Source organism: Zootoca vivipara, chromosome 15, assembly GCF_963506605.1.
Source record: "Zootoca vivipara chromosome 15, rZooViv1.1, whole genome shotgun sequence".
NCBI classification, from domain to species: Eukaryota; Metazoa; Chordata; class Lepidosauria; order Squamata; family Lacertidae; genus Zootoca; species Zootoca vivipara.
This window is the reverse complement of record NC_083290.1, coordinates 20,423,539-20,447,376: the sequence shown is the minus strand read 5'-3', so window position 1 is coordinate 20,447,376 and position 23,838 is coordinate 20,423,539. Positions and strand designations below refer to the sequence as shown.

General features: G+C 45.8%; 1 protein-coding gene across 2 annotated transcripts in view; it reads left to right on the top strand.

Annotated features, from left to right (window-relative positions):
- The first annotated feature begins 5,161 nt into the window (after nt 1–5,161).
- OPCML (opioid binding protein/cell adhesion molecule like) overlaps nt 5,162–23,838 on the top strand; it is a 348,072-nt gene continuing 329,395 nt past the window's right edge. For both annotated transcript variants that reach the window (XM_035140261.2, XM_035140260.2), the window contains exon 1: nt 5,162–5,556. In XM_035140261.2, coding sequence (XP_034996152.1) covers nt 5,390–5,556 — 167 coding nt within the window. In that variant the 5' untranslated portion in view covers nt 5,162–5,389. The remainder of the gene's footprint in view (nt 5,557–23,838) is intronic.

Here is a 23,838-nt window from a genome sequence, read left to right as displayed (position 1 = left end):
ATGAGAACTGTGCCTTTAATTGCTAGGTAGAAGAGGAAATTCTGGCAGGTGCTGTTTTTCATGCAAGGGGTGAGAAAAGCTGTAACTGCTGAACTTCCCACAGAAAGCCAGACAAATGGCCCATCTAACTGAAGGTTTCAGGCAGGAAGCCTTACTAACCCTACCTGGAGACATCAATGTTGAACCTAGGACCTTCTGCAAGCAAAGCAGAAGTTCTAACGCCAAGCCAAGACTCAAAATGGAATAGTGTGTGTGACCAATGTTGTCTTAGGTGTTGCTAAGCTGGGAGCTTCAACTCTCGCCAAGTCTCACCATTGGCCATGCAGAATGGGGCTGATAGGAATTGTAGTTCACTAACATCTGGATGGCCACAGCTTAGCCACCCTTGCATTGGCATAAAGAAGGAGGGTTTAGTTGCCATGACCATCCCTGCTTCCTCAGGTACAAGTGGGAAGTGTTTGCAGGAAGAGCAAACTTGCCTAGTCAGACCAGCAGTGACTCTCTAATTATTCAAACAGGAGGCATTATCCAGTTCTACCTGGAGTTGCTGGGAATTGAATTTGGGGGCGTCTGCATGGAAACCTGATACTCTTCCATCAGGTTACAAGGGTTTTGTGGCTCCCCTTCCCAGGCTCAATTAGTAAGAAGCTGCCTTATACAGAGTCAGACCACAGGTCCACCTTGCTCTGTATTGTTTATAGTGTGCATGCACCTAAAAGCTCATACCAATAACAAACTTAGTTGGTCTCTAAGGTGCTACTGGAAGGATTTTTTTTTATTTTGTTTCAACTATGGCAGATCAACATGACTACCTACCTGTATTGTTTACATCATTGTTTCCCAAACTTGGGTCTTTGGCTGCTTTTGTACTACACAATTCCCATCATCCCTAGCTGGCAGGATCAGTTGTCAGGGGTTATGAGAACTGTAGTCCAAAAACAGCTGGAGACCCAAGTTTGGAAAACACTGGTCTACACTGACCAGCAGCAGAAGTGGATTTAGGGCATCACAACCGATTCCCCCCGCACTGGGTGCTGAGCTGAAGGAGACTCCGCAAGGCGTTGCAACTATGTCATAGTGAATTGAGCAGAGTGGAAGGCGAGAGGTGGGGGGTCACCAATTGTTGGCCTTGCATAGGGTGCCGCTGACTTTTGAAAGACCAAAATCTGCCCCTGCTGGCAACATCTCTCCAGGATTTTAGCCTGGAGTTTTTCAGCCAATAAATGCCAGGGATTGGATTTAGGACTGTCTGCATGAAGAGCAGGGGCTCTCATGTTAAGCTATGGCAGAAAAACACACAGCCAGCCATTGCTGAGAGAAGTTTCTCTGGAATCAAGAGACTTTGCTGCAAAGTCACAACTAGTAGCCAAGAGAGCCTAGCTACCTCTCCTCTCCCTCTGCTATGCTCCTCTTTTGTCTTTCACACATTCTCACAAATTGGGTCTCCAAGGACCCTTCCATTTTTAATGCTCCAAAGCCTCTAGCTGTGTCAGGAAGTTGTGGTAGCTGCACTTATTTTTATTTGTTTATTGCATGCTGCCACGGCAAACCCTCCTTTGTAATGGTTTCAGGGTTTCCCATACAAAACAGATGCATAGCAGAGAAATGTACCCCCCGCCTGATATAGGGAGCAGAGGAACCTTATTCTTGGAGCCATTGATATGCATAGTTAATCCACCAGTTCCGAAGTGGCCTTTCAACAACATACTTTAAAAATGCCCTGCTCTGTGTGTGTGTTTTGAAGTTTAATGTTGAATAACCCACTCATGTGCCTTCTTTAAACTTTCCTTAGAACGCCCCCCCCCCATGACACTCCTCAACAGAACCTTGCAGGGCTGTTGTGATTATAAAAGGGTTGAGAAGAACCATGTGCATTGCCCTGAACTCCCTGAAAGGGAAAGAGAGATGTAATAAATAAATAAGTACCTACACTGGTTTACTCCCACACTACATGGATACCTATAGCTCAGTTCACAGAATGAGATGTAAACAGGTTGCATTAAACTGGAGAGCATCAAACAAATAGGTGGGAGGAGGAACAAGGAAAGACAGAGCCCTATTTTAAAAGTTCTGCTTTTAAAATTGTATTCCCTGATTTTATTATTCTCCTGCATTGAGCAGGAGATTTCTGTTGTTCTTTTCAGCTGTAAAGTTGTATCCAATGTGTGTCCTATGTGGAGCAGACCTATTGAAATGAATGGACTGAACTTAGGCATGTTCATTAACTTCAGTGGGTCTATACTCCGAATAGAACTTAGTTGACTAGCGCCCAACTAAATTTTTATTACTTCAGTGGAATTTTAAAATTCATCATACCAAGGTTCTAAAACATGGTTCTGTGATTTCAAATTCCATGATTCCATGCATTAAGATGCCAGCCATCTTGCAATAAAGCTGGGTTCCAGTTCGGTCTTCCCCAAAATGCTTCGTATTTGCTCCTAAGCAGGCAGCTCTGGTTCTGCCAATTTGGCCCTTCTTCTTTGAACTGATGCGAGGCAGGGGTGGCTCACCTGTGGTGCTCCAGATACTGCTGAACTACAAGTCCCATCAGTCCCAGTCTGCATAGCCAATTATTGGGAATGAAGGGAGCAAATTCTGGAGGGCCACAGGTTAGCCACCCTCTAGTGCAATGCCAGCCACACACACACACCCCATCCTGTTCTGTTCTCAGCAGTAGAGAATCTGCATTGCGTGCAGAAAGACCCTGGTTCAATGCAGGAATCTCCAGGTAGGGCTGGGAATGTCCCGCATCTGAAACCCTAGGCTGTGGCCACTGCTCCATTTGGGCAAATGGGACACTGCCGCACCAACTTCAGTTCGCCCTCAGCCTGCCTCCTCCTTATATGCAACTTGTGCAAAGGGTGTCACTGCCTTTGTCAGCTTCATCCTCCTGCATAGTCTCAGTGTTGTCCTTGCAGAACCTAGCAGAGAAGAAGAGAGCGGTGAAACTAGAATTTGTTGTCTTCATGCAGTGGTAGCTTGTACCTATTGGGACTAGTAGGGTAGAAGACAGGAAGACCAAAGGTAGGTGGCACCAGAGCCCATTTTGCTCTGCATTTGTCCCCATCTTCCTCCCTGATAAGTTTTGCAAGAGAGGAAGGAAGGATAAGCTAGCCCCCCAAAAAGGCAAGGTGAGACAACCTGCTCAGACGGCAGGGTCTACCAGGGCAGCAGATCCCAGTGGCAAACTTTCTCTGCCTCACATTCTTGATGTATCTTCCCAGACCACTTCTTTGCTGGTGGAGAAGGGGGTGGTATTTTGGGGTCTACCTTTGGTGCCAAAATATCTTGGGCCACTCCTGATTGTAAGTAAACAGGCAGTCAGGAGTAGTGGCAGCTGGCTGAGGTTGATGAAGCAGTGCATCATTTGCCTTAACAGACCAGCCTCCATTGGCTCTGCCTTTCCTTCACCCTTGCACCACCTTCTGTTTGGGCACCCTGGCTGCCACCCCACCAGCAGTACCAGCCAAGCTATATCTCAGTGGTAGAGCCTTGCATGCAGAAGGGCCCAGGATCAATCTCTGGCACCTCCCAGTAGCGCTGGGCAAGTTCCCTGCTTCAGCCCTGGAGAACTGCTGCCAGTCAGTGTAGACAATACCAGGGAAGAGAGGCCAATAGCCTGGCTCAGTATAAGGCGGCTTTCTATAGATCTTCTGTATCCAAATGGGGCGCCTGCCAGTCAGAGCAGGCAGTGTTGAGCTAGATGGACCACGGGTCTGGCTGAGTAGAAGTAACTTCCTACACCTCTCCTAGTCTGAAGCAGAGTCTTGTGTGACCCCTTGACTGCCTCACTGCATTTTTGTTTTAAGCTAGCCAATCCCAATAGTGTCTCTGGGTTTCCCATTCTGCCTCCTGACTCCTGGAAGCGGTGTGTGTGTGTGTTGTTGCTGCTGCTACTGCATGTCCCAGCTTGGTGCATGTTGCCGGTGCTGCAGCACTGAGCGCGATGGCAGCAGCACACAGCCTTGGGGGTGGGGGGACCCCGTCTTTGCCCCCCCCCCTGGCTTATGTTTCCTCCCCGTCCTCCGCAGCCGGACCCAGAGCTCTGGCTCCGGGAGGGTTAAGAAAAAAGTGGGGCGAGCTCCTCGCTTTCTCTTCCCCCCTTCCTCTCCGCCCAACCCCGCCAGCCCCGCGGCCGCTCCGCTGTCCTCCGCTCCGCCGCCGAGATTAATGCGCGGCTCCTGCCCCACCGTGCAGCGTGTGGCTGTGCCGGGGAGCCCCGAGTGTTGGTCAGTCGCTGCCATGACAACCCTCGGATGTCGGCGGGCGCGCGCGAGAGGGATTCAGAGGAGATGCTCCCGGCGAGGAGGGAGAGCGGAGCGGGGATGCTGAAACTGGCGGCGGCGGAGGCGAAGAAGAAGAAAACGAAGCAGGAGGAGGAGGAGAGAAAATCGGCTGCGGAGAGAGCAGGAGGAATAGCAGCTGCCAACGGTTCCCGCTCGCTACTCCTGCCAGCCCGCGTCCTTTAAAGTGCTGGAGAGAGGCAGCCGAGCCTGGTCCGAGGGGCTTCTCTCTCACTATCTGTCTCTCTGCCGCCCTACCTGGAGCTCGCTCGGGTGGAAACGGGGAGAAGCGAGCGAAAGCTTCCCCTTTGCAGAGCCTGCCAGGCAGTGGGAGCGGGCTGGGTCCCCCCCAAACCCTTGCCTTGCGAACCTTGCTTGGACTTTGGAGAGCTCTGTCTTGACGCAAAGGAAGTTTGGAGTGACATTCTGTGTGTGCGGATTGTTATTTATATAGGATCATTGGAGAAGGCTTTCTTGCAGCGCCCAACTTGCCCCTCTCCCTATCCTTGGGTCCCCACTCCTCTCTCGGTCTTCCCTTCCTATTTCCTGCCCAAGAGAGCGGGTGGAAGAGAGAGGGAGAGAGAGTTGCATTGCCCTCCCTCTTTGGGTTATAAACTTTTGATGCCGGATCTGCGCAGCGCCTGCCCGACGGAATCTTAAGGTGGCATCAGGGAAAAGAAGAAGGAAAAACAGCAGGCGGGGAAGAAGAGCCGTGACCTTCCTTCTTTCCTCTCTCTCTCTCTCTCTCTCTCTCTCTCTCTCTCTCTCTCTCTCTCTCTCTCTCTCTCTCTCTCTCTCTCTCTCTCTCTCTCTCGTGTCTGAGCTCAGCCCCGTGCCAGCCTCCTCCTCCTCTTCCTCCTCCTCCTCTTCTGCTCCCCTCAACCTCCTGCGCCCGGCACCCAAGAAACACTGGGGACCACTTTCTAGATGCTGTTTGGGAGCTTTGGATCTCCGGTTTCGGATTGCCTCTGGGGACTTTGCTAATCCGTCCGTCAGGCGTCCCCTTTTCCGTCTCTCTTCTCTGCCTTCCACCCCCAAAGAGCCTCTTCAGTTCATCTCTTTCCCACTACCACCGTTGCCTATCTTTGCCTTGAGGAAAGCCCAGGATGGGGGTCGGTGGGTGTTTAGTCCTGCCCTGGCGGTGCCTGGTCGTCCTGTCTCTCAGGCTCCTCTTCCTTGTGCCCGCAGGAGTGCCAGTGCGCAGCGGAGATGCCACCTTCCCCAAGGCGATGGACAACGTGACCGTCAAGCAAGGAGAGAGCGCCACCCTCAGGTAGGAGCAGATGCTGGGTAGCTTTTTTTGCGTGTGTGGCGTGGCTTCTTATTTATTACCCGAGGGCATTTTGCTTCTTTTATGATGGAGCTGGAGAAGGTGTCTGGTGTCTGGAAGGAGAGCTTGGGTGATAATGCCAAGGACGGTGGGGAGGGAAAGGGTAGCTTCAGGCTGGCACCGGCCCTTTCTTGAAGCAAGGTTGTTGTGTGATGATGTGGTGTCTGGGAATGGCGCTGTGCAGGAGAACCCTGAAATCCTGCTGCTTCCCAGAGTTTGGGGGCATATCAGGCTGCTGGGGAAAAGGTGGAGGAGGGCTGCTGGCGATGTTGTGAAAAAGCCTTTCGGAGGATGGCTGGCTGTGGCAGGATCTGCAGCAGAATGTTGTGGACACGTTTGACTGCTCATTACCAGCAGTGGAATGTGGCAGGGAAGGGTGGTGGAGATGAGAAATAGATGCCCACTTCTTCTTTTTTAAGGACTTGCATGCCAAGCAGTTCAGTTAGCTGTGTTTTGTGCCTGGTGCCAGGGTGTGGGCTCGTTGGAGAATGCAGGTGCCAGACAGTAGGTAAGGTTGTAGTATCAGACAGAGTGAGCTTTACACAGCCCCCGGGGACATTGGTTTTGTTTTGAAAGTGGTTTAGTGCAAGAAGGAGCAGGTGTGGCAAGAGGAGATGTGCTGTGTATGTGTTCTGGAGTGGAGCACATTGGAGGTTTGCATTTCATGGCACTCTGCCTCCCTATAGATCTAGCTGGTTTCCAGGGCCCTGATGTCTCTCTCCCACCGTTTTATAGTCTCTGCACGAATCTGTTAATATCAAATCAATCTTTTACCCCTGGGGCACCTCCTATGAATTCACATGGACTGCTTTTGTTTTGTTTGTTTTTGTTCTACCTTGCACTGCTTAGCCCTGTGAGAAATGCAGGTGGTTTATATACAGATGGCCCACTTCTCTGCCAACCCTCTCTTTTCAGTTCCTGACTTGAGTTTTACAGGCGCAAGCATTGCCTCTAGAAGCAGGGTGGTGAGATTTGGGATGTCTGAAGCATAGTGGAGAAAGGCAGGCAGCCTCAAGTGGTGGATATACTTGACTCACCTCTTAATTTTGAACAAAAGGAGGGGGGTGTTCAGAGATACACCATCAGCATCATGACATTTGAAGTACCCATTTTGGTTGTATGGCTTAAATGCTACCTAGCTTGATTGGTCAGTGAGGCAAACCACGCCCAGGAATGCAGAACTGGGCCAAGCAGAAGATTCTGTGTATGTGTGTGTCTCCCCCAGGATTTAAATACTCTGTTTAGTCTGTAATAATAGTAATAATTTGCTTCAGCCACCTGAAACCGTTTTTACTAGCCCATTATTTGAATTGTACAATCATATGCCTGTACACATATGGCTTTTATTTTTTTTGCAATAAGCTGTGTTTATAATTGTGAAAGTAACAGAAAGGGAGGTATTTTAAGGATGGTGCTTAATTTCTAAAATGATAGCTGCTGTGATTCATACCTTTACAAATATCAAGCTCTCCAGCCTATTATTTGCTACAAACCAGTCACTCAGGTATCATCAGTGGGTCGGCTGCTTTACAGAGTGTAAGAGAACCTGGAAGCCCCTCAACGCTAATCCTGGACACATGGCTTCTGTTTGCTGTATATGCACATTGCGGGATTTGTACTCTGTGTATGCTCTGTGACACCCTACCATTACTCCATTAACTCCAGGCCTGGTTTTGACAGCAGGGTCATTTGCAGTTTCACTTGCAGTTCCACCATCAATCTCTCCATATGCCAGAGTATTAAGTACTCGAAGCTGGAATTATGACATGTCAGGAAAGTTCTAGGCAAGCCAAAAAATAGAGTTGAAACAGCATTTTACTTGTGCAGACCATATCACTCTGGGGCATCTGACTGGACTTGTGAAGAGCATATAAGCATCATTCTATGATCAACTCACTGGGGGGAGGGGAGGTCTCAAAAGTATTGCTTGACTAAAAACCCCATCATCCCTGACCAACAGCTATGGTGGCTGGGGTTGATGGGAGATGGAGCACAACAGCACCTAGTGGGCTACAGGTCCCCATCACAGAGCTAAATGAGCTAATAGGGTCACTCACAGAGAAGATCTGCTAGTAGTCACAATCCTATGCATGTCTGCTTGGAAGTAAGATTAAGACCCATTGAGTACAATTGACCTTGCTCCCAGGTGCATACATTCATATGAGATTGTATCCATAGGGGCATCTCCGCATAGCTTAATTAAACTGGAATAGCAGCAGTATTTCTTTTTCTTCTGTAAGGAACCCTACAAACTGTAATTCGTTAAAAGAAAGGGGCTGAGAATGACTGACACTGGGCTCATCCATGCTTCCTCCATTTATTTCCCATAGTCATTCTCCTCCAGAAGGAGCTTCTCCTCCTTCAATCCATATTTTCTCATGCTCCTCCCTTTTCCAGAGTATATCTGGTATGGAGAAAAAAAAGCTAGATTGAGGTAAGGAGAAGTGTGGTAAGACAGTGATTTGGAGAAGAAGAACATCATGTGGACAATGGAGAATTACCACTGGAGGTTCAGGAAGCTTGTGACCCACATTAAACAACAGTATACATGAGCCCTATGTCTCTTTGGCACTTTTAGAAAACTACAGCTCCCAGGATTCTAAGAGCAGCCAGGGTGGTAAAAGTAGGATGAAGCCAATGTAAGGGCTTCTCCAGAGAACCTGTTTATTTATCATTCAGCCTGCTTTTTTTCTTGCACAAAGCTTACATGGAGGGAGTTTAGACTATGCCCAGTCTTTGCTTGAGCATTTGTTCACAGTGCAGCAAAGAGCACAATTAGTTCATACATTTCGGTACATTTCCTTATCATTTGCCTAACCAGAAAAAGTCATTTAAAAGAGCGGATTTGTTGTGCTGGGACAACAGAGCCCTTTAACCCATTTTAATTGCACGCACCTGAATTTCCAGCATGTGCTTGGACCCCTTCTTCAAAACAGGGACAGCCTGAAGGCACCCTAAGTTGGCAGTGCAGAAGGCTCCCAGTGAAATTCTCCTGCTGCAGATGACATGCAGTTTGGAGAAGGCCATTTCAGGTTCTGAGAATGGATGTGAATGGGCAGAACCAAGAACAGCCGGGCTCTGCCTCGGGAAGGAACGAGTGTCGTTGGAGGCCTCCTGCACTCTCAATGGGCCATTTGTTGGCCCTCCCAGCTGCTTGGTAGTCATTTATCTCCCCATTTTGCTGGGACAGAGGAGAGACTCATTGGGGCAGGCAGACAAATCACACACAGCCATTCATGTAGGAGCCATCATATCCTCTGACCTTTCCAAAAGTACGGTACTAAGCATTCCCTGCTCTTTGCTGCTTGGAAGAAGGCAATTAAACTGAGAATCTGGAAGAGAGAGGGAGAAAGAGAGAGAAAGAGGATGCATCACGCTCCAGATAAAGAGGGTATATGTGGATTTTAGAGCTGCCACTGGAACACAGATTCCTGGTTCTGAAATAACAGTTTTGTTCATTGATTTTGCAGTTGTGTAGCGAGCAGCCATTAACAAGCTTCCCACTTAGGCTGGAGACGGATTATATGGTGTGTGTGTTTTTTTCTTCTTCCTCTCTCCCACAGAAAGACAGAGAGAAAGCTAAAGGGTTTTTGGAATAAATTAATAAATAAATAAGAAGGAACACTGTAATGACTACATACAACCTCCCCCCCCAAATTCCCCTCACTTTCAGTTTTGCAAAACAAAACATTGCAAAATGCTTTCATTTTGGTCCAAGGAAATCATGGGATAAATATATAGACAACCGCATACCAGGGGCTTTAGTGGCGACCATTGGACCAGGTGGGGCAGTCAGTGGACCCACTGGAGGCAGCTCTGATTTGTTTTGGTTTTCTCCCCATCCTTCCCCCCTTGCAAATGTAGGACTTGTCCACACTTCTGCTTGTCCCATGCCTAGAGAGCATGGGGCCGAGCCATTTTCTGTTGTCTCATGCTTTCTAGGCACGGGTCTGAGAGGTTTTGCCTTTGCAAAAGGGGGAGTGGCGGGGCAAGAGGAAGTGTGGATGAACCCATATTGTAGATGCTCAAACAATGCAGTAGTACAACTGCTTAGCATCTCGCTGAACTCAACCCTGTAAGGTAGGTTAGGCTAAAAGGCTCCTCCTCCTACCGTCCCAGCTCCCCCCAGACACAGATGAAGGGTGGACATTCTGGCCATAGTGATGCTTGTGATTGGCTGTGCTGCCTACAGCTGTGATTGACTAGCAGAGGGGAAAGAGGGGGCAGGCATCCCCAAATTGTGACCCTCCAGATGTTTTGGCCTACAACTCCCATGATCCCTAGCTAACAGGACCAGTGATCAGGGATGATGGGAATTGTAGTCCAAAACATCTGGAGGGCTGTAGTTTGGGGACGCCTGCTCTAGGAAGTCTCTGTATGGTAGGAAATTTATTAATATAACTGAAAGGGTTGATAATCCTGCTGGGCCACCAATTTGGATTTGGGGGTGAAGAGAAAATTCCGGTGGGGCTTTCTCCCCCCCCCCCCAACACATTGCTCTTGTGATCAGCCTCCTCCTCTCCACATAGGGAGAAAAGCCTCTCTCAAACCACTTTCTTGATAACTATAAATAGTCTCCAGCTTTACTCAGATGTTTATCATACTGTGTGCAGTTAACTCAGTTCTTCTGGCTTCGGTCCTCTTTCTAGATCTCAAGGATGGCAAAAGCTCACAATATTACCCAATGTTGCATGGGCTTTTGCTTTTTTTTTTAACTTACTTTCAATTTTCTACAGAATCAAGTTGCATTCCTGAAACAATGTTTTGGGATGTGCAAGACTCCCTTGGCCACATAGCTCAGATCACACAGCAGCTGTTTAAAGGGATTCCTTCTCAATGCATATCTATGGCAACTGCTGGCTTACTCTTTGTGTATCTGAAGATGCTGACTCTGATAGTTGCCATGCTCAGCACTGCCTGGGGTACCAAACCGCTCAACTATCTGCTCAACAGCTGGGAAAGATATATATCATACAGTCAGTTCTCATGGCATGAACAAAGGCTGATTTGCAGATCCTAGCATGCAAATGTGTTGTATTAGGGCAAAACTAGATGTCATGGTAAATACATCTTTGCATTTAACTGTTGTTGGTGTATTGTGAACAATGAGTTAAATTACACAGGGCGTGGTCTCATGTCTTGAGGAGCAACCCCCAGTGTCTGCATGTTCTGATATAAGGGTGTTAGAACAACACCAGAAAGGTTGAGATTTGCTGAATCATTCACCCTCCTATTGGTCCAGGGAATATGCCTACATGTATGATAGTTTCTAGGGCATTGCATCCATTAAGTCCACATCTTGCCCTGTTGCATGTCCTGATGCTATCCTTGAAGTAGAATTGTAAATAATGGTACCATATAAGGTTTCAATTTACTGAGCATGCTCAGAAGGAATGTGGTCGGTAACTGGAGATGAAATCTAATCTTGCAACAAAATTCTAGCAGACCATGAGGAAGCTCCTTTTGTCTAGACTGGTATCTAGTATGCATGCTTCCCACTGTAGTAACTTTGCTATCACAGGGTTAAGTGCCATATAAGGAAATGGGGTAAGAAGAACTGAGTACTTCGATTGGATAGGAAATCTAAACTTAATGGGATTTGTGGAATGTGCTTTATTGATGTATAAAATGGTATGGAATGTGTAATAATAATAATAATAATAATAATTCAGATGTATTTTAAAAATAGAATAGCTGCTTATTTCCTTGACATCTGATGGGAGGGCGTTCTGATGGGGGTGGAGACTCTCATTCAGGTATACAGGACTGAGGCCGTTTAGGGCTTAAAAGGTCAGCACCAACACTTTGATTTGTGCTCAGAAATGTACTGGGAGCCAATGCAATTCTCTCAGGACTGGTGCTATATGGTCCCGGCGGCCACTCCCAGTCACCAGTCTAGCTGCTACATTCTGGATTAGTTTTAGTTTCCAAGTCACCTTCAAAGGTAGTCCCATGTAGAGTGCATTACAGTAGTCCAAGCGGTAGATAACCAGAGCATGTGCCACTCTGTCAAGACCAGGGGTCAGCAAACTTTTTCAGCAGGGGGCCAGTCCACTGTCCCTCAGACCTTGTGGGGGGCCGGGCTATATTTTGAAAAAAAAAATATGAACGAATTCCTATGCCCCACAAATAACCCAGAGATGCATTTTAAATAAAAGGGCACATTCTACTCATGTAAAAACATGCAGCTTCCTGGACCCTCCGCGGGCCAGATTTAGAAGGCGATTGGGCCACATCTGGCCCCGGGCCTTAGTTTGGGGACCCCTGGTCAAGACAGTCAGCGGGCAGGTAGGGTCTCAGCCTGCATACCAGATGTTAGCATGAGGCCAGAGAATTTGGGAGAAATCCCTCCTGGTCCTTTCTGTACAGAAATAAAATACTACAGAACTCCTTCTCCACTCACTGACTCATGTGATTTTTGGTGTATCTATGAGACAGGGCAAGCTTTAATTGCAACATCCTGTTTGCTGTCATGGTCTGACTCTGATCCCGTGAGACTCAGGGGAAGAGGCTGTGGTTTTTACGCAGCAGCGTTAGCTAGCATGGCAATAGTAACAACAGATCTCTCTGTACACATGTATTTTTACTTCAAAGATCATAAGAACTTTATATAGTCGATAGAAGTGTTTAGCTTTGTCTTGTGTCTACAAACAATTAACACTTTGATACTTTGAGCTGTGTGGGAGAGGAGGTTTCCTCTTAACTAAGGACTCTGAAAGATGCTAGCTGCTGGGAGCAGAAAATCTCTCAAGCCTCAGCCAGGCTCTGCATACTGTACTCTGTTGCTCTGCTCTATGTCACACAGGCTGAGGTGTGTTGAACTACCAGTTGGCTTCCACAAGTCATGGGCATTAACATGCAGTTGTTTTGTTTTGTTTTGAATGCAAATTGTATCATCTTTCGATGGTGGTGGTAGTGGGGGTGGTGGGTACTACAAATTCACAGCATCAGAGTAGGCATGGAGAGAGCATTTAACCCTTTAGTCTAATAATAATAATAATAATAATAATAATAATAATAATAATAATAATAATAATAATACTTATACACTGCCCATCTGGGCAGCTTCCACTGCCACTCTAGGCAGCTTCCAACAAAATATTAAAATACAATAGTCCTCAGATATCATGATCCTGAGGAAAAAATCAAAACACTATGGCTTATTTTCAGGGGATGTCTTATATTCCCCGAATGCTTAAAAATCTTGCTATGGCTTATTTTATGGCTATGTCTTATTTTTTGGAGAAACAGGGTATTTTCAATTGAAGGTAATCCCCTATTATACTTTCATCCAGACACAACAGGTCCATGGGAAGCACACAGTCTGCCCTAGAAACCCTTTTTTCTCTTCTGGAGTTACTAGACTTCATCTCCCATTCTCCATGGTCATTGGCAATGCTGACTGGAGATGATGGGAGTTGGAGCCCAAGAACTGCTGAAACTACTCTGGGTTCCTCATCTCTGGTATAGGAGGCTTCAACCACAACCAATGGCAACAAAGTTTGTATTATTTTAATGAGATTCAAGCTTTCTTGCATTAAAGAACAGAAATGATGCTCCTGTCAGGAGCACAGAGTCATGGGTCATGGGGAATAGTGCATCTCCTTGAGTAGCTACCCATAGCTGTAGATAATGGGACCAACTGCCACTTTGAGAGTTTGCAAGTGACCAGAGGCTCTTCCCAGCTCTGAATAAGTACCAAGGACAGGCTGGCTACAGACTTGGGTTGCTGAAAAAAATCTTGAAGGTCACTTTCAGATGCAATTTTTAAAAGAATTCTCTCTCTCTTTCTGTGTGTGTGTGTGGTTTTTTTTTTTTTAAGGGCTAATGTGGTATGTAATGTGAAGAATAACCATAATATGAATTATTCCCATATAATTTGAATGAAGCAATGAACATGCATTAGACTCATACTGTGAAGATACAATCTTAAGAAGACACAAACCGTTAAGTCACCAATCATTTTCTTTAACGATAGAGAATCATAGCATCCAGACTTGTCTCTTCCTTGCAGGGATGACGTCTCCCTCTCTGGAAAGAGGTGGGAGGGGGATTTCCAAGGCTGCTTCCAGATTATCTCTTTATTGAGTATTTATCCTGATTTGTTTGCACAAAGTTTGCAGGGAGGTTTATAGAATGCTGACTGTTTACTGAGCATTCATTCAGATTTGTTTGCAGAGAGTTTGTATAAAGCCATGTCAAGCAAATGTTATCCCACTTCCAGTGCGCCCCCCCAAAACTTTATTATTCATTTATTTATTAAATATAGAACCAGTGTGGTATAGTGGTTAGAGTTTGGATTTGATATCCCGCTTTATCACTACCCGAAGGAGTCTCAAAGCGGCTAACATTCTCCTTTCCCTTCCTCCCCCACAACAAACACTCTGTGAGGTGAGTGGGGCTGAGAGACTTCAAAGAAGTGTGACTAGCCCAAGGTTACCCAGCAGCTGCACGTGGAGGAGCTGGGAATTGAACCTGGTTCACCAGATTACGAGTCTACCACTCTTAACCACTACATCACACAGGTTCTCCACACTGGGAGGAGCATAGCTGCCAAGTTTTCCCTTTTCTCGTGAGGAAGCCTATTCAGCATAAGGGAAAATCCCTTAAAAAAAGGGATAACTTGGCAGCTATGGGGAGGAGATTAATGATTTTGCAGCTTATTTTGTGCGCTGTCAGTGGGGTTCCATGCACAACAACAACAACCCTCTCCTAACTCCAGTGCAGTCACAAGCTGCCATATACAAATGAAATGTTACCTTAAACAATTTATTGCATTTGTATAGGCTCATTTGATAACATCTGAAGGCCATTCTAGCTAGGAGATAAAAAGAAAACATCAACCAGCAAAGACCTCCCAATGTTGTATATATATTTTTTGTATTGTATTTGTTCTGCTTCTGATCAGCCACTAGAACAGAGGAAGCTGCCTTATACAGTGGAACCTCGGTTTATGAACACCTCGGTTTATGAATTTTCGGTTTATGAACGCCGCGGACCCATCTGGAACGGATTAATTCACTTTCCATTACTTTTAATGGGAAAGTTCGCTTCAGTTTATGAACGCTTCAGTTTATGAACAGACTTCCGGAACCAATTACACCCATGTTTCAGTTTATGAACGCTTCAGTTTAAGTACTCCGCGGACCCGTCTGGAACGGATTAATCCACTTTCCATTACTTTCAATGGGAAAGTTCGCTTCAGTTTATGAACGGTTACTCCGCGGACCGTCTGGAACGGATTAATCCACTTTCCATTACTTTCAATGGGAAAGTTCGCTTCAGTTTATGAACGCTTCAGTTTATGAACAGACTTCCGGAACCAATTGTGTTCATAAACCGAGGTACCACTGTATTATTATATCTAGCTTAGTATTGGCTACACTGGCTCAGCAGGGTTTCAGCCTGTCTTAACTAGAGTTTCTGGGAACTGGACCTGGGATCTTCACCTTCTGCATGCAGAAGAGGTGCTCTAGCAATGAGTGATGGCCCTTCCCTACACTGGCTGTGTTTGGACATAGTGCTACAGTACTTGTGTGGGAGCATCTGTCCTCCACACAGTACATAGTAGACGGGTACCCCACATGAGAATGTGCCTCTCTGCCTGTGTTCAGGGCAGTCTTGTTCTAGGGCTACCCATTTGCTGCTTTAAAAACATCAGGGCAGAAGTGTATTTCAGCACCTAAGAGGGGAGAGTGCACAACCATTTAAGCACAAAATAAAACATAAAAAATCCTATTTTAAAAAGTTTCTGAAATGGTGGGAAATTATTCAGTATGTGTATTTGGGGGAAGTATTGCTATCATTCATATTCTTTTTTTAAAAGACTAGTTTGCTGCAGGAGTATAGCAGGGGAACGTGCAGCCGCTGATAAAATTGGAAAATGGGGCTAAGCTCCTTTTTTAAAAGATGATAAAGCACATGTGGACAGAAGGGGTCTTAGCACTCTCCCAGCCACACTACAAACAGTCACTTGCTAAATGTCCCCACTCCCATGGGGCAATTTTGGCAGGTGGATGGGGGTGACAACTCACCTGTCAATCATTATTACGCCAGATGACTGGTGAGTAGACTGTCCCACCCACCTGTCTATGCCTCTTGCACAGTGCTTCCCAAACACCCAACAGCCACCTGGTTGCAGCAGGCACTGCAAACAGATGCACAACCTCAAGGGAAGGATTTCACCAGACAAGTCATGCATTATGGCCATCAAGATAGCCTGGAAAGGGCCTAAAGATTTAATCCTGCACTTTCAGAAGCTTGAAAGCAGCAGTGACTCTTACCTTCTCTCCTGGATGCACTTGGGGTTGCAGTCTCAGATTTATGCCAGCAGATGGCCAACTCCGATTATATATATATATATATATATATATATATATATATATATATATTGCAGACTGTCATTTTCCACATTCTTCAACTCTGATCTTTAGCAGCCAGACTTGACGATGTACTTTTCCTCATAAACAGGGGCTTTTCTGTGTTTCTCTCCTCCCACAGCTTTTGCGGTATTCCCATAAGAAGCATCTGTACACTCAGGCAGAATTACTCTGTGACCTTGCCACTTTTTGATCGTCTTTAAGTATGTCTTGAGTAGTGAGGTGCCTGCTCCTCTCTCCGAACCATCCCTCTCTGTCTGGCTCAGTCAATTATGCTCCTACATTCTTGCCTCCCACCCTCACCCCCCCCCAAACACTTTGGTAGTTTCTCTCTCCTTTTATCAGCCAGCATGCGGCCAGTAATGGCTGGTGCCCATTGGGACTGGTAGAGGGGATGGCAGAGAGAGAAACACTAAGTAGAGCCAGAGTCAATGATAGGCAGAGCCAATGCATTCTAGCTTTGCCTCCTTCTTCCTCCCTGCTGTGAGCTCCACAAGGGCAATGATGAACCCAAGCCAGCAGCCAGTGCCACTCCCTGGACTGGTTGTAAGCAGTAAGGCAGACAAGTGGGGGCTGACTGAGGACAGGCTGAGGTTGGTGGGGCAATGCCTTGTTTGCCCAAATGGACCAGCCTCCACTGCACACACTACTTTTCTAGTCTCATCTTTCCCAGCTAGCTCTTCTGTGCCATTCTCTTTGCCCTCCCCTCTTCATGTCCTCCTAGCCGCTGACGCTGTATTGCTATCACTGTGTGCACAGCCACCATCTCTGTGCCCACTTCTCTTAATGTCCTTCCATGATAACTTGCTGCCAAATTCTGACAGCCTGTAAAGCACCCTTCACAGTAGAGCTTGCATCTTTGGATTCCAGGAAGCCTGGTTCCTTGGGCAGGGATGGGGTGTGATAGCATAGGCCAAGCCAGAACAGGATATTGCAAGTCAAGAGAGCAGCTGGGATTTAGACTAAAAAGGTAAAGGGGCCCCTGACCATCAGGTCCAGCCGTGTCCGACTCTGGGGTTGCGGCGCTCATCTCGCTCTATAGGCCAAGAGAGCCAGTGTTTGTCCGAAGACAGCTTCCGGGTCATGTGGCCAGCATGACAAAGCAGCTTCTGGCGAACCAGAGCAGCGCACGGAAACGCTGTTTACCTTCCCGCCGAAGCGGTCCCTATTTATCTACTTGCACTTTGATGTGCTTTCGAACTGCTAGGTGGGCAGGAGCTGGGACCGAGCAACGGGAGCTCACCCCATTGCAGGGATTCGAACCGCCAACCTTCTTATCATCAGCAAGCCCTAGACTCTGTGGTTTAACCCACAGTGCCACCTGGGTCCCTTTTCCACCTGTAGATGGCAAAAGAAGGAACCAGGACAGAGTCTTGTGAACCAGGGCTATAACCAGAGCACAACATGACAGATTATGGACAGAGTCTGGGTGGATGTGGAGTCTTTACCAGTTTTTCAGACCCACAAGTCTGGTTTCTTGATGGGAACAAAGTCTTACTTGCCACAATGCTGACAAATCCACCTCCTGGCTATTATCTTCCGTTTGGTGCTGCCTGGGTGCCAATTCTCACTGCAAAAGTGATTATTTAGCTCTCTGCAGGTTGTGCTAACCTGCAGCACTTTGATTAATCAGTCCATCCCCTGCTTGCCTCTTAGATAAAAAAAGGCCAGCACAAGGTGCTGAGAAGTTATGTGCTGAGGGTAGTCTACCTCTCCATGCCTCTGTCCTCCTAACATCTAGCTTCCCTTCTTCCCAGCCAGTGAAATGCATCTCCTTCATCTGCAGGAATTGTAATTACACTGCAGAGTAATCAGTGGTGATGTTAAGTACTAGAGCTAGCACACCAGCCTGCTCTCTTTTCTCCCTGGAACTGAGCTGCATTGTACAGCCAGAGTGATGCCAGCTGGGAGGACAGCGCTTCTGAAGGTATGCCCATAACTCCTCATTGTAGAAACCAGCTGTTTGCAGCTCAGGCCAGATGCATACATCTATGCTATCTGCCTTTTGCAGTTTCCTTGGATGTTGTGACATCTTGTTGTAATAGCCCAAACACCCATGTTGTAGGCTGTGTGGATAAGGCACACCAAGGCTGCAGCAAATAATGCAGCAGAGTGGAAGAGCCTGGAGGGCATTCCTGGAGGGTGTGATTGTGTTTACACGGAGGTAGGCTGAAACTGGTTTGGCCTCCTGAAAACTTACAGACTGTGCCGTGCTGCTGCACAGATCCCTTTGAGTTCGATCCCTGTATAGGACAGCTTCATATTCCTGCATTTCAAGGGGGTTGGACTAGATGATGATTAGGGTCCCTTCCAACTGTACCATTCTATGATTCTAAGTATGTTGTACACAGCAGTGTCCAGTATGGGCCAGTGATCATTGTATGCAGTAGGTGACAATGTGGTAGGGTGGTGGAGCTTGCTTGACCTCCTAACAGCTGAATAGCTGTTTCTTCCTGGAAGGGAGATGGGGAGGGAGAGAGGCAGTGATGGAAATGCAGTGGCAGAGTCAATCTGGTGTTGCTGCTGGTGTGTTTGCACCAAACCAATATCCACCGTGCCTTGCTTTTCCCACCCTCCCTCCTGATAAGCAGCAGGGACTCCTATCTCCAGGAAACCTTCCCTTCTACCCCAGTGGATAGGCTCAGGGTGCATATGGATAAAAGCATAATCCATGAGTTCCTTGTCTCCAGCAGTGGCTCCACCTCAGTTGTTTGAGTTCGGAGGCTTGTGGGAAGAGAAGACTGGCATTATAGTTGTGTGGATGACGTTGTCCCTACCTACTGATCTGAAATAAAATGTTCATTCAAAGCCAATCTTTCAACTTGACTTGAGAAGAGGCAACATTTGCTGCTTTGGCTCAGGCAGTAAAACGCATCTTGGCCTCAGGCTTCTTGGATGTATAAAAAGGTTCTGCCTTTGGAAACCTTCCTTCATTGGGATCCTTCCTTCTTAATTTATCACACTTTAATATTGTTATGAATTACTTACTCCTTGATGAGGGAAAGCTCCTTGCAGCATGCAATAGGTTTTCCAAGTCCTTGCAATGCAGAAGATGCCCACTTGAAAGGGGGGGGATCTAGAGTTTCTGCAGAAGTTATCAGCCAGATGTCTCTGGAAAGTGATCCCCAGGCATTCAGAGGTCTTTTGCCTCCAACAGTTGAGGCTATTTGGCTATTTGGCCATCATGGTTAAGAGCCATTAGCAGTTTAATCTTCCATAAATGCCATCTAAGATGGTGGCTATCCGCACATCTTGTACCAGTGAATTCCATAGTTTAACTATGCACTGTGTAAAGATGTACATCCTCTTGCCTAAACCTCCCAACATTCTGCTTCATTGGCTAACCCCAGGTCCTAATTATGAGAGAGGGGGATTTTATTTTGCCACCTCTCTCACTTCACTTTTGGAGCTCTCCTGGAAAGTTTTTTTTCTTTTTTTAGACTTTTTGAGTCTTGCGAGAATGCATTTCATTACATTGTGTCTCTCTGTGTGTAGGGATGGGAAGTTCTGCCAGTTTTGAATTTCTCAGTTTCTCATTTTCCGATTCTCATATTAAGTTATTGAGATTACTCCAACAATTCACTTTTTCAAAAAAAATTCACATGAAAACTCACCAGTGTTTTCTCCTAATAAACCATTTTTTCATGTGCTCTTTTGACTGATGTACACATTTTTGCAAGCGGCTTCTACCAATAGAATGTATTTGTGCATGTTGTTTTCACTAATATATTGCTTTGTTATGCACACTTTCTGCTACTACTGTATATGTGGCTTTGCAAATATGGGTGGGTGGGCAAACTGCAGTTCCAAACTTGGAGAAGAACAAATTTCAAAGGTGCTTGGATTTTTATTCTCATGTTGCTTCAGAAAGTGCACATTTGATTGATTCACCTGAAATGCAAAACTGAATTGAATTTCTTTGTGTGTGTATGTTCACTCTGCTCTGTTGCAAAAACCCTGCCAAAATCAGAGCAGAACCAAGAAGGGGAACCCCAAAACATGAATGAATGCTCTAAAGTATGTGGAGCTGTAGCAAAAAAAAAGAGTAAAAAAAAAGAGGGGTGGAGGGCGACTTGTGTTCCATGTGGCCATGTGTGATGCTGCTAGTAGTCCAACCATTCATTATCACCCATGTACATAAAAGAATATAAAACAACAGTTGCTGTGACTGTCAAAGATTTATGGCTTTCTTTAAGAAATAAATAATCACTTCTGTGGGTTTCAAAGTGAGGACGGGAAAGTGCTTAGGACCTCTTGCTGCCTCTGCCAGTATGCCAGTTGCAAGATCACACACAAGTCTGCTTGTCTCCTTGGACAAAGAATTCTCAAGCAAGTGAATGCTGCCAATGTGAGAAAATCCAATTAGGACCCTTCTTTTTCCAAAGGTCATAATGTCATTGTCTTCTAGTTTTGCAGTTATTGGTTTAATTATAATCACATACCCTGCAACATTTCGCAGGGAACCAGGGACACGCTTGTAAAATGCCTACTCTTGTGCCAAGGGTCACTGCCTCAGCCCACCCATTACACATTGGTGAAGAATCTGCTTCTTCTATTGCATGCAATAGACTGTCCTCCATTGTTTCATAGGAGCAACAACAAGGAAGTGTGTGGCCCTTGGGGGAAAATATATGCCAGAGTTGCAGAATTGTCCTGTGATCTGCAATTCAAAATCAGTGGCACCAGGATGTGAAATGCCAAGTTATGTGCTACATAGCTAGGCATGCGTGTATGGATCAGATATGGGGCACCTCAGATCTGGGGGCTGAATACAACCACAGGTCCTCCATATCTAGCCCTTGGGGCTTACTCCAGGCCGTGCTGCTCTCCTCAAGTCATACTTTAGATGCATGTACAATTGGTACCTTGCCTACTGTTAGGTAGTCTGAGGCAGCTACCTCAGGGAACTGATCTTGGGTGTCATGAAAGAGTAGGAAATTGTTAGGTTTGTTTGTTTGTTTGTTTGTTTGTTTAAGTTTCTTCTTCTTCTTCTTCTTCTTCTTCTTCTTCTTCTTCTTCTTCTTCTTCTTCTTCTTCTTCTTCTTCTTCTTCTCCTGGTCCCATCAACATCAGAGCCACAATAGGTGGTGAAATGCAACAGAGCCTTTTCTGTGGCTTTTCTACATTGTGGAACTCTCTCGCAAGAGAGGTTAGACTAGACTAGCTTGCTCTATGTTTTCTTTCTGCTGGCAGCTTTGAGCCAGGCAGTCCATGAAGTGGGAAATGTTGAGCTTTTGGTAGCAGCTTCCAGAAAGGTATCTATGTTCATCTGCAGCAGCAAATTTACTATTGCATAAACTGCTTTGGACTGCACGGACTTTAATCTATTAATTAAAGCTTTTAGAATCATGGTGCTGAAAGGAACCTTAGAAGTCATCTAGTCAATCCCTGCTGCTCCAAGCAGGCTCTGCATTGCAGGATGCATCTTCAGCATCCCTGCATTGTGGCTAATTGCAGTTTCCCAACCAGATTCTGCACTAACTCCCCAGGACTCCTGGTTGTAGATTTAAGAAGCACAAATTTGCTGTCCCCTATCAGATTGGTGCTAATGGCCAAACAAATGAACCTATGGTAACAAAAGTTGTGTATGTTTAAATAAACAGGATGAATTATGTTAAGAGACAACCGGAGTGGTATGGGGAGAATGAAACAACAAGTTGCAATGTGTAATGAGCAGCGTTAGTGTTGCACAAGAAGGGAGTGTTGATAGAAGAGGAGAGCCAGGAGAAAAGCTGGGAAGAAGAACTGGTCGAGCATGCTATCCAACCAACCAGGGGGAGGTTTGAAATTTTTAAAATAGGGTTCACATTTTTGCACAATGAGCCCAGACTTCAAGGACAGAACACAGGTGATGCCAATGTGTTCACAATTATAGCTAGGCAAGGGTGTGTGAGAGAGGATGGGGGGGGGGGAGGAGAGAGTCAGTGTCATTTGAATGCACCGCAAATGCAATGTGTTGGCTCAAGTTTGATTTCAAATAAAGTTAAACTTGAGCCCACAAAATGTATTTGGAGTGCATCCAAGTGACACTGACTCTTTATCATACTTTAACAACTACTACTACTACTACTACTTGTCCAGACTACTTGGTTTGCTAAGGTATTATTATTATTATTATTATTATTATTATTATTATTATTATTACGGATTCTTTTAAAAAAAAACTAAAATCAAAGCAGCAAAATGGCACTAACACAGCAAATTCTCCAACCTCTGAATTTTGCCAGATAGTGGATATATGAACAAATAGGAGGCTTTCTTAAAAGAAAGAAAGAAGGAAGGAAGGAGGGAGGGAAAGAAGCAGCATGGTTAAAATGTCATTCCCTCACAGAGTCTTTTGCAGTTATTGGCTAATTATAGTGAAGCTCAGTTTTTATTTTGTATTTTTCAGCATGTTCCATGCAGGGTTGTTTTGCTTTTTCTTAATGTTCCTCATATCATGAAATTCGTGAAAACTCTCCCCTTAATGGTTTTATACTGATTTAACATTGCTTATTCAGGTTTTTAATGATGATTCAGGTTTCCAATGGTATTGGCGGCAGTGGTTTTTATTAACTGGCTTTAATAGGTTGCAGTGTTTGGTTTGGATTATATTTGTATATTTACAACTGCATTTGGAATAGGTTTCTGCAGTGCTTTTTTTTCTTTAAAAAAGGGTTTAGGGGTCCTCTCGTTTTGACTCAAGAAAACCACCATTTTATAGTTCAAATCGGGGAAAATAAATGCAGTAAATGGACAAAAGTACAAAGAATCACAAAATGTTTAGGGTTATGCGTACCCCTGCGTACCCCCCCCCCCCCCGGAAGAATAAAAAGTACTGGGTTTGTGTAAACAGCTCAGAGAAGTCAATTATGTACAAGTGCTATACCAATGTTATAAATAAACAAATGGGCATGTTTGGGGTACTTCAAATAAGCTCAAAGTGGTGTACATGGTTCTCCTCCATCTGATTTTATCCTCACAACAACCCTGTGAAGTAGGCTAAGCTGAGAAGCAATTTATTGCCAAAGATCACCGAGTGAGCTTCCTGGCTGATTGGAGATTTGAACTCTGTTCACCCAAGCCCTAGTCCAGGGGTCAGCAAACTTTTTCAGCAGGGGGCCAGTCCACTGTCCCTCAGACCTTGTGTGGGGCTGGACTATATTTTGGAAAAAATATATGAACAAATTCCTATGCCCCACAAATAACCCAGAGTTGCATTTTAAATAAAAGGACACATTCTACTCATGTAAAAACATGCTGATTCCCGGACCATCTGCAGGCCAGATTTAGAAGGCGATTGGGCTGCATCCGGCCCCCAGGTCTTAGTTTGGGGGGCCCTGCCCTAGTCCAACACTCTAACCACTACACCACACTGGTTGAACATATACCAGTACCTAGAAAACAGAGAACTGTGCTGGTAGTTCGAAATCCCGTTTTCTTAAATGTTGGAAGCTCTCTCTCTCTCTCTCTCTCTCTCTCTCTCTCTCTCTCTGTGTGTGTGTGTGTGTGTGTGTGCGCGCGCAGGTACAAGTCAAGTCAATTCCTCCTCTTTAGGGCCTCAGTGTCCCAATCTGGAAAGGGAAGATAATAATATCACCCTGCCCACTGAGCTCTTTGACTGTAAAGTGCATAGCAGAGAGCTAACGTATTATTACTGCAGCAATTTTTTTCTGCCATTAAATCCTTGCTGATAACTTGGGTGGGGGGGGAGGGGGCAAATCTACTACCTATTGTATGCGAATGTTAAAAGTGTAGGGATTAGCAAAGGGCACATTAACGGGAGCCCTGCTCCTCACACCATCCTGCTTCAGCCCCCTGAAGAAGAGGGAGGGGGGGGAATCACAAAGCAGTTAAATATATACCT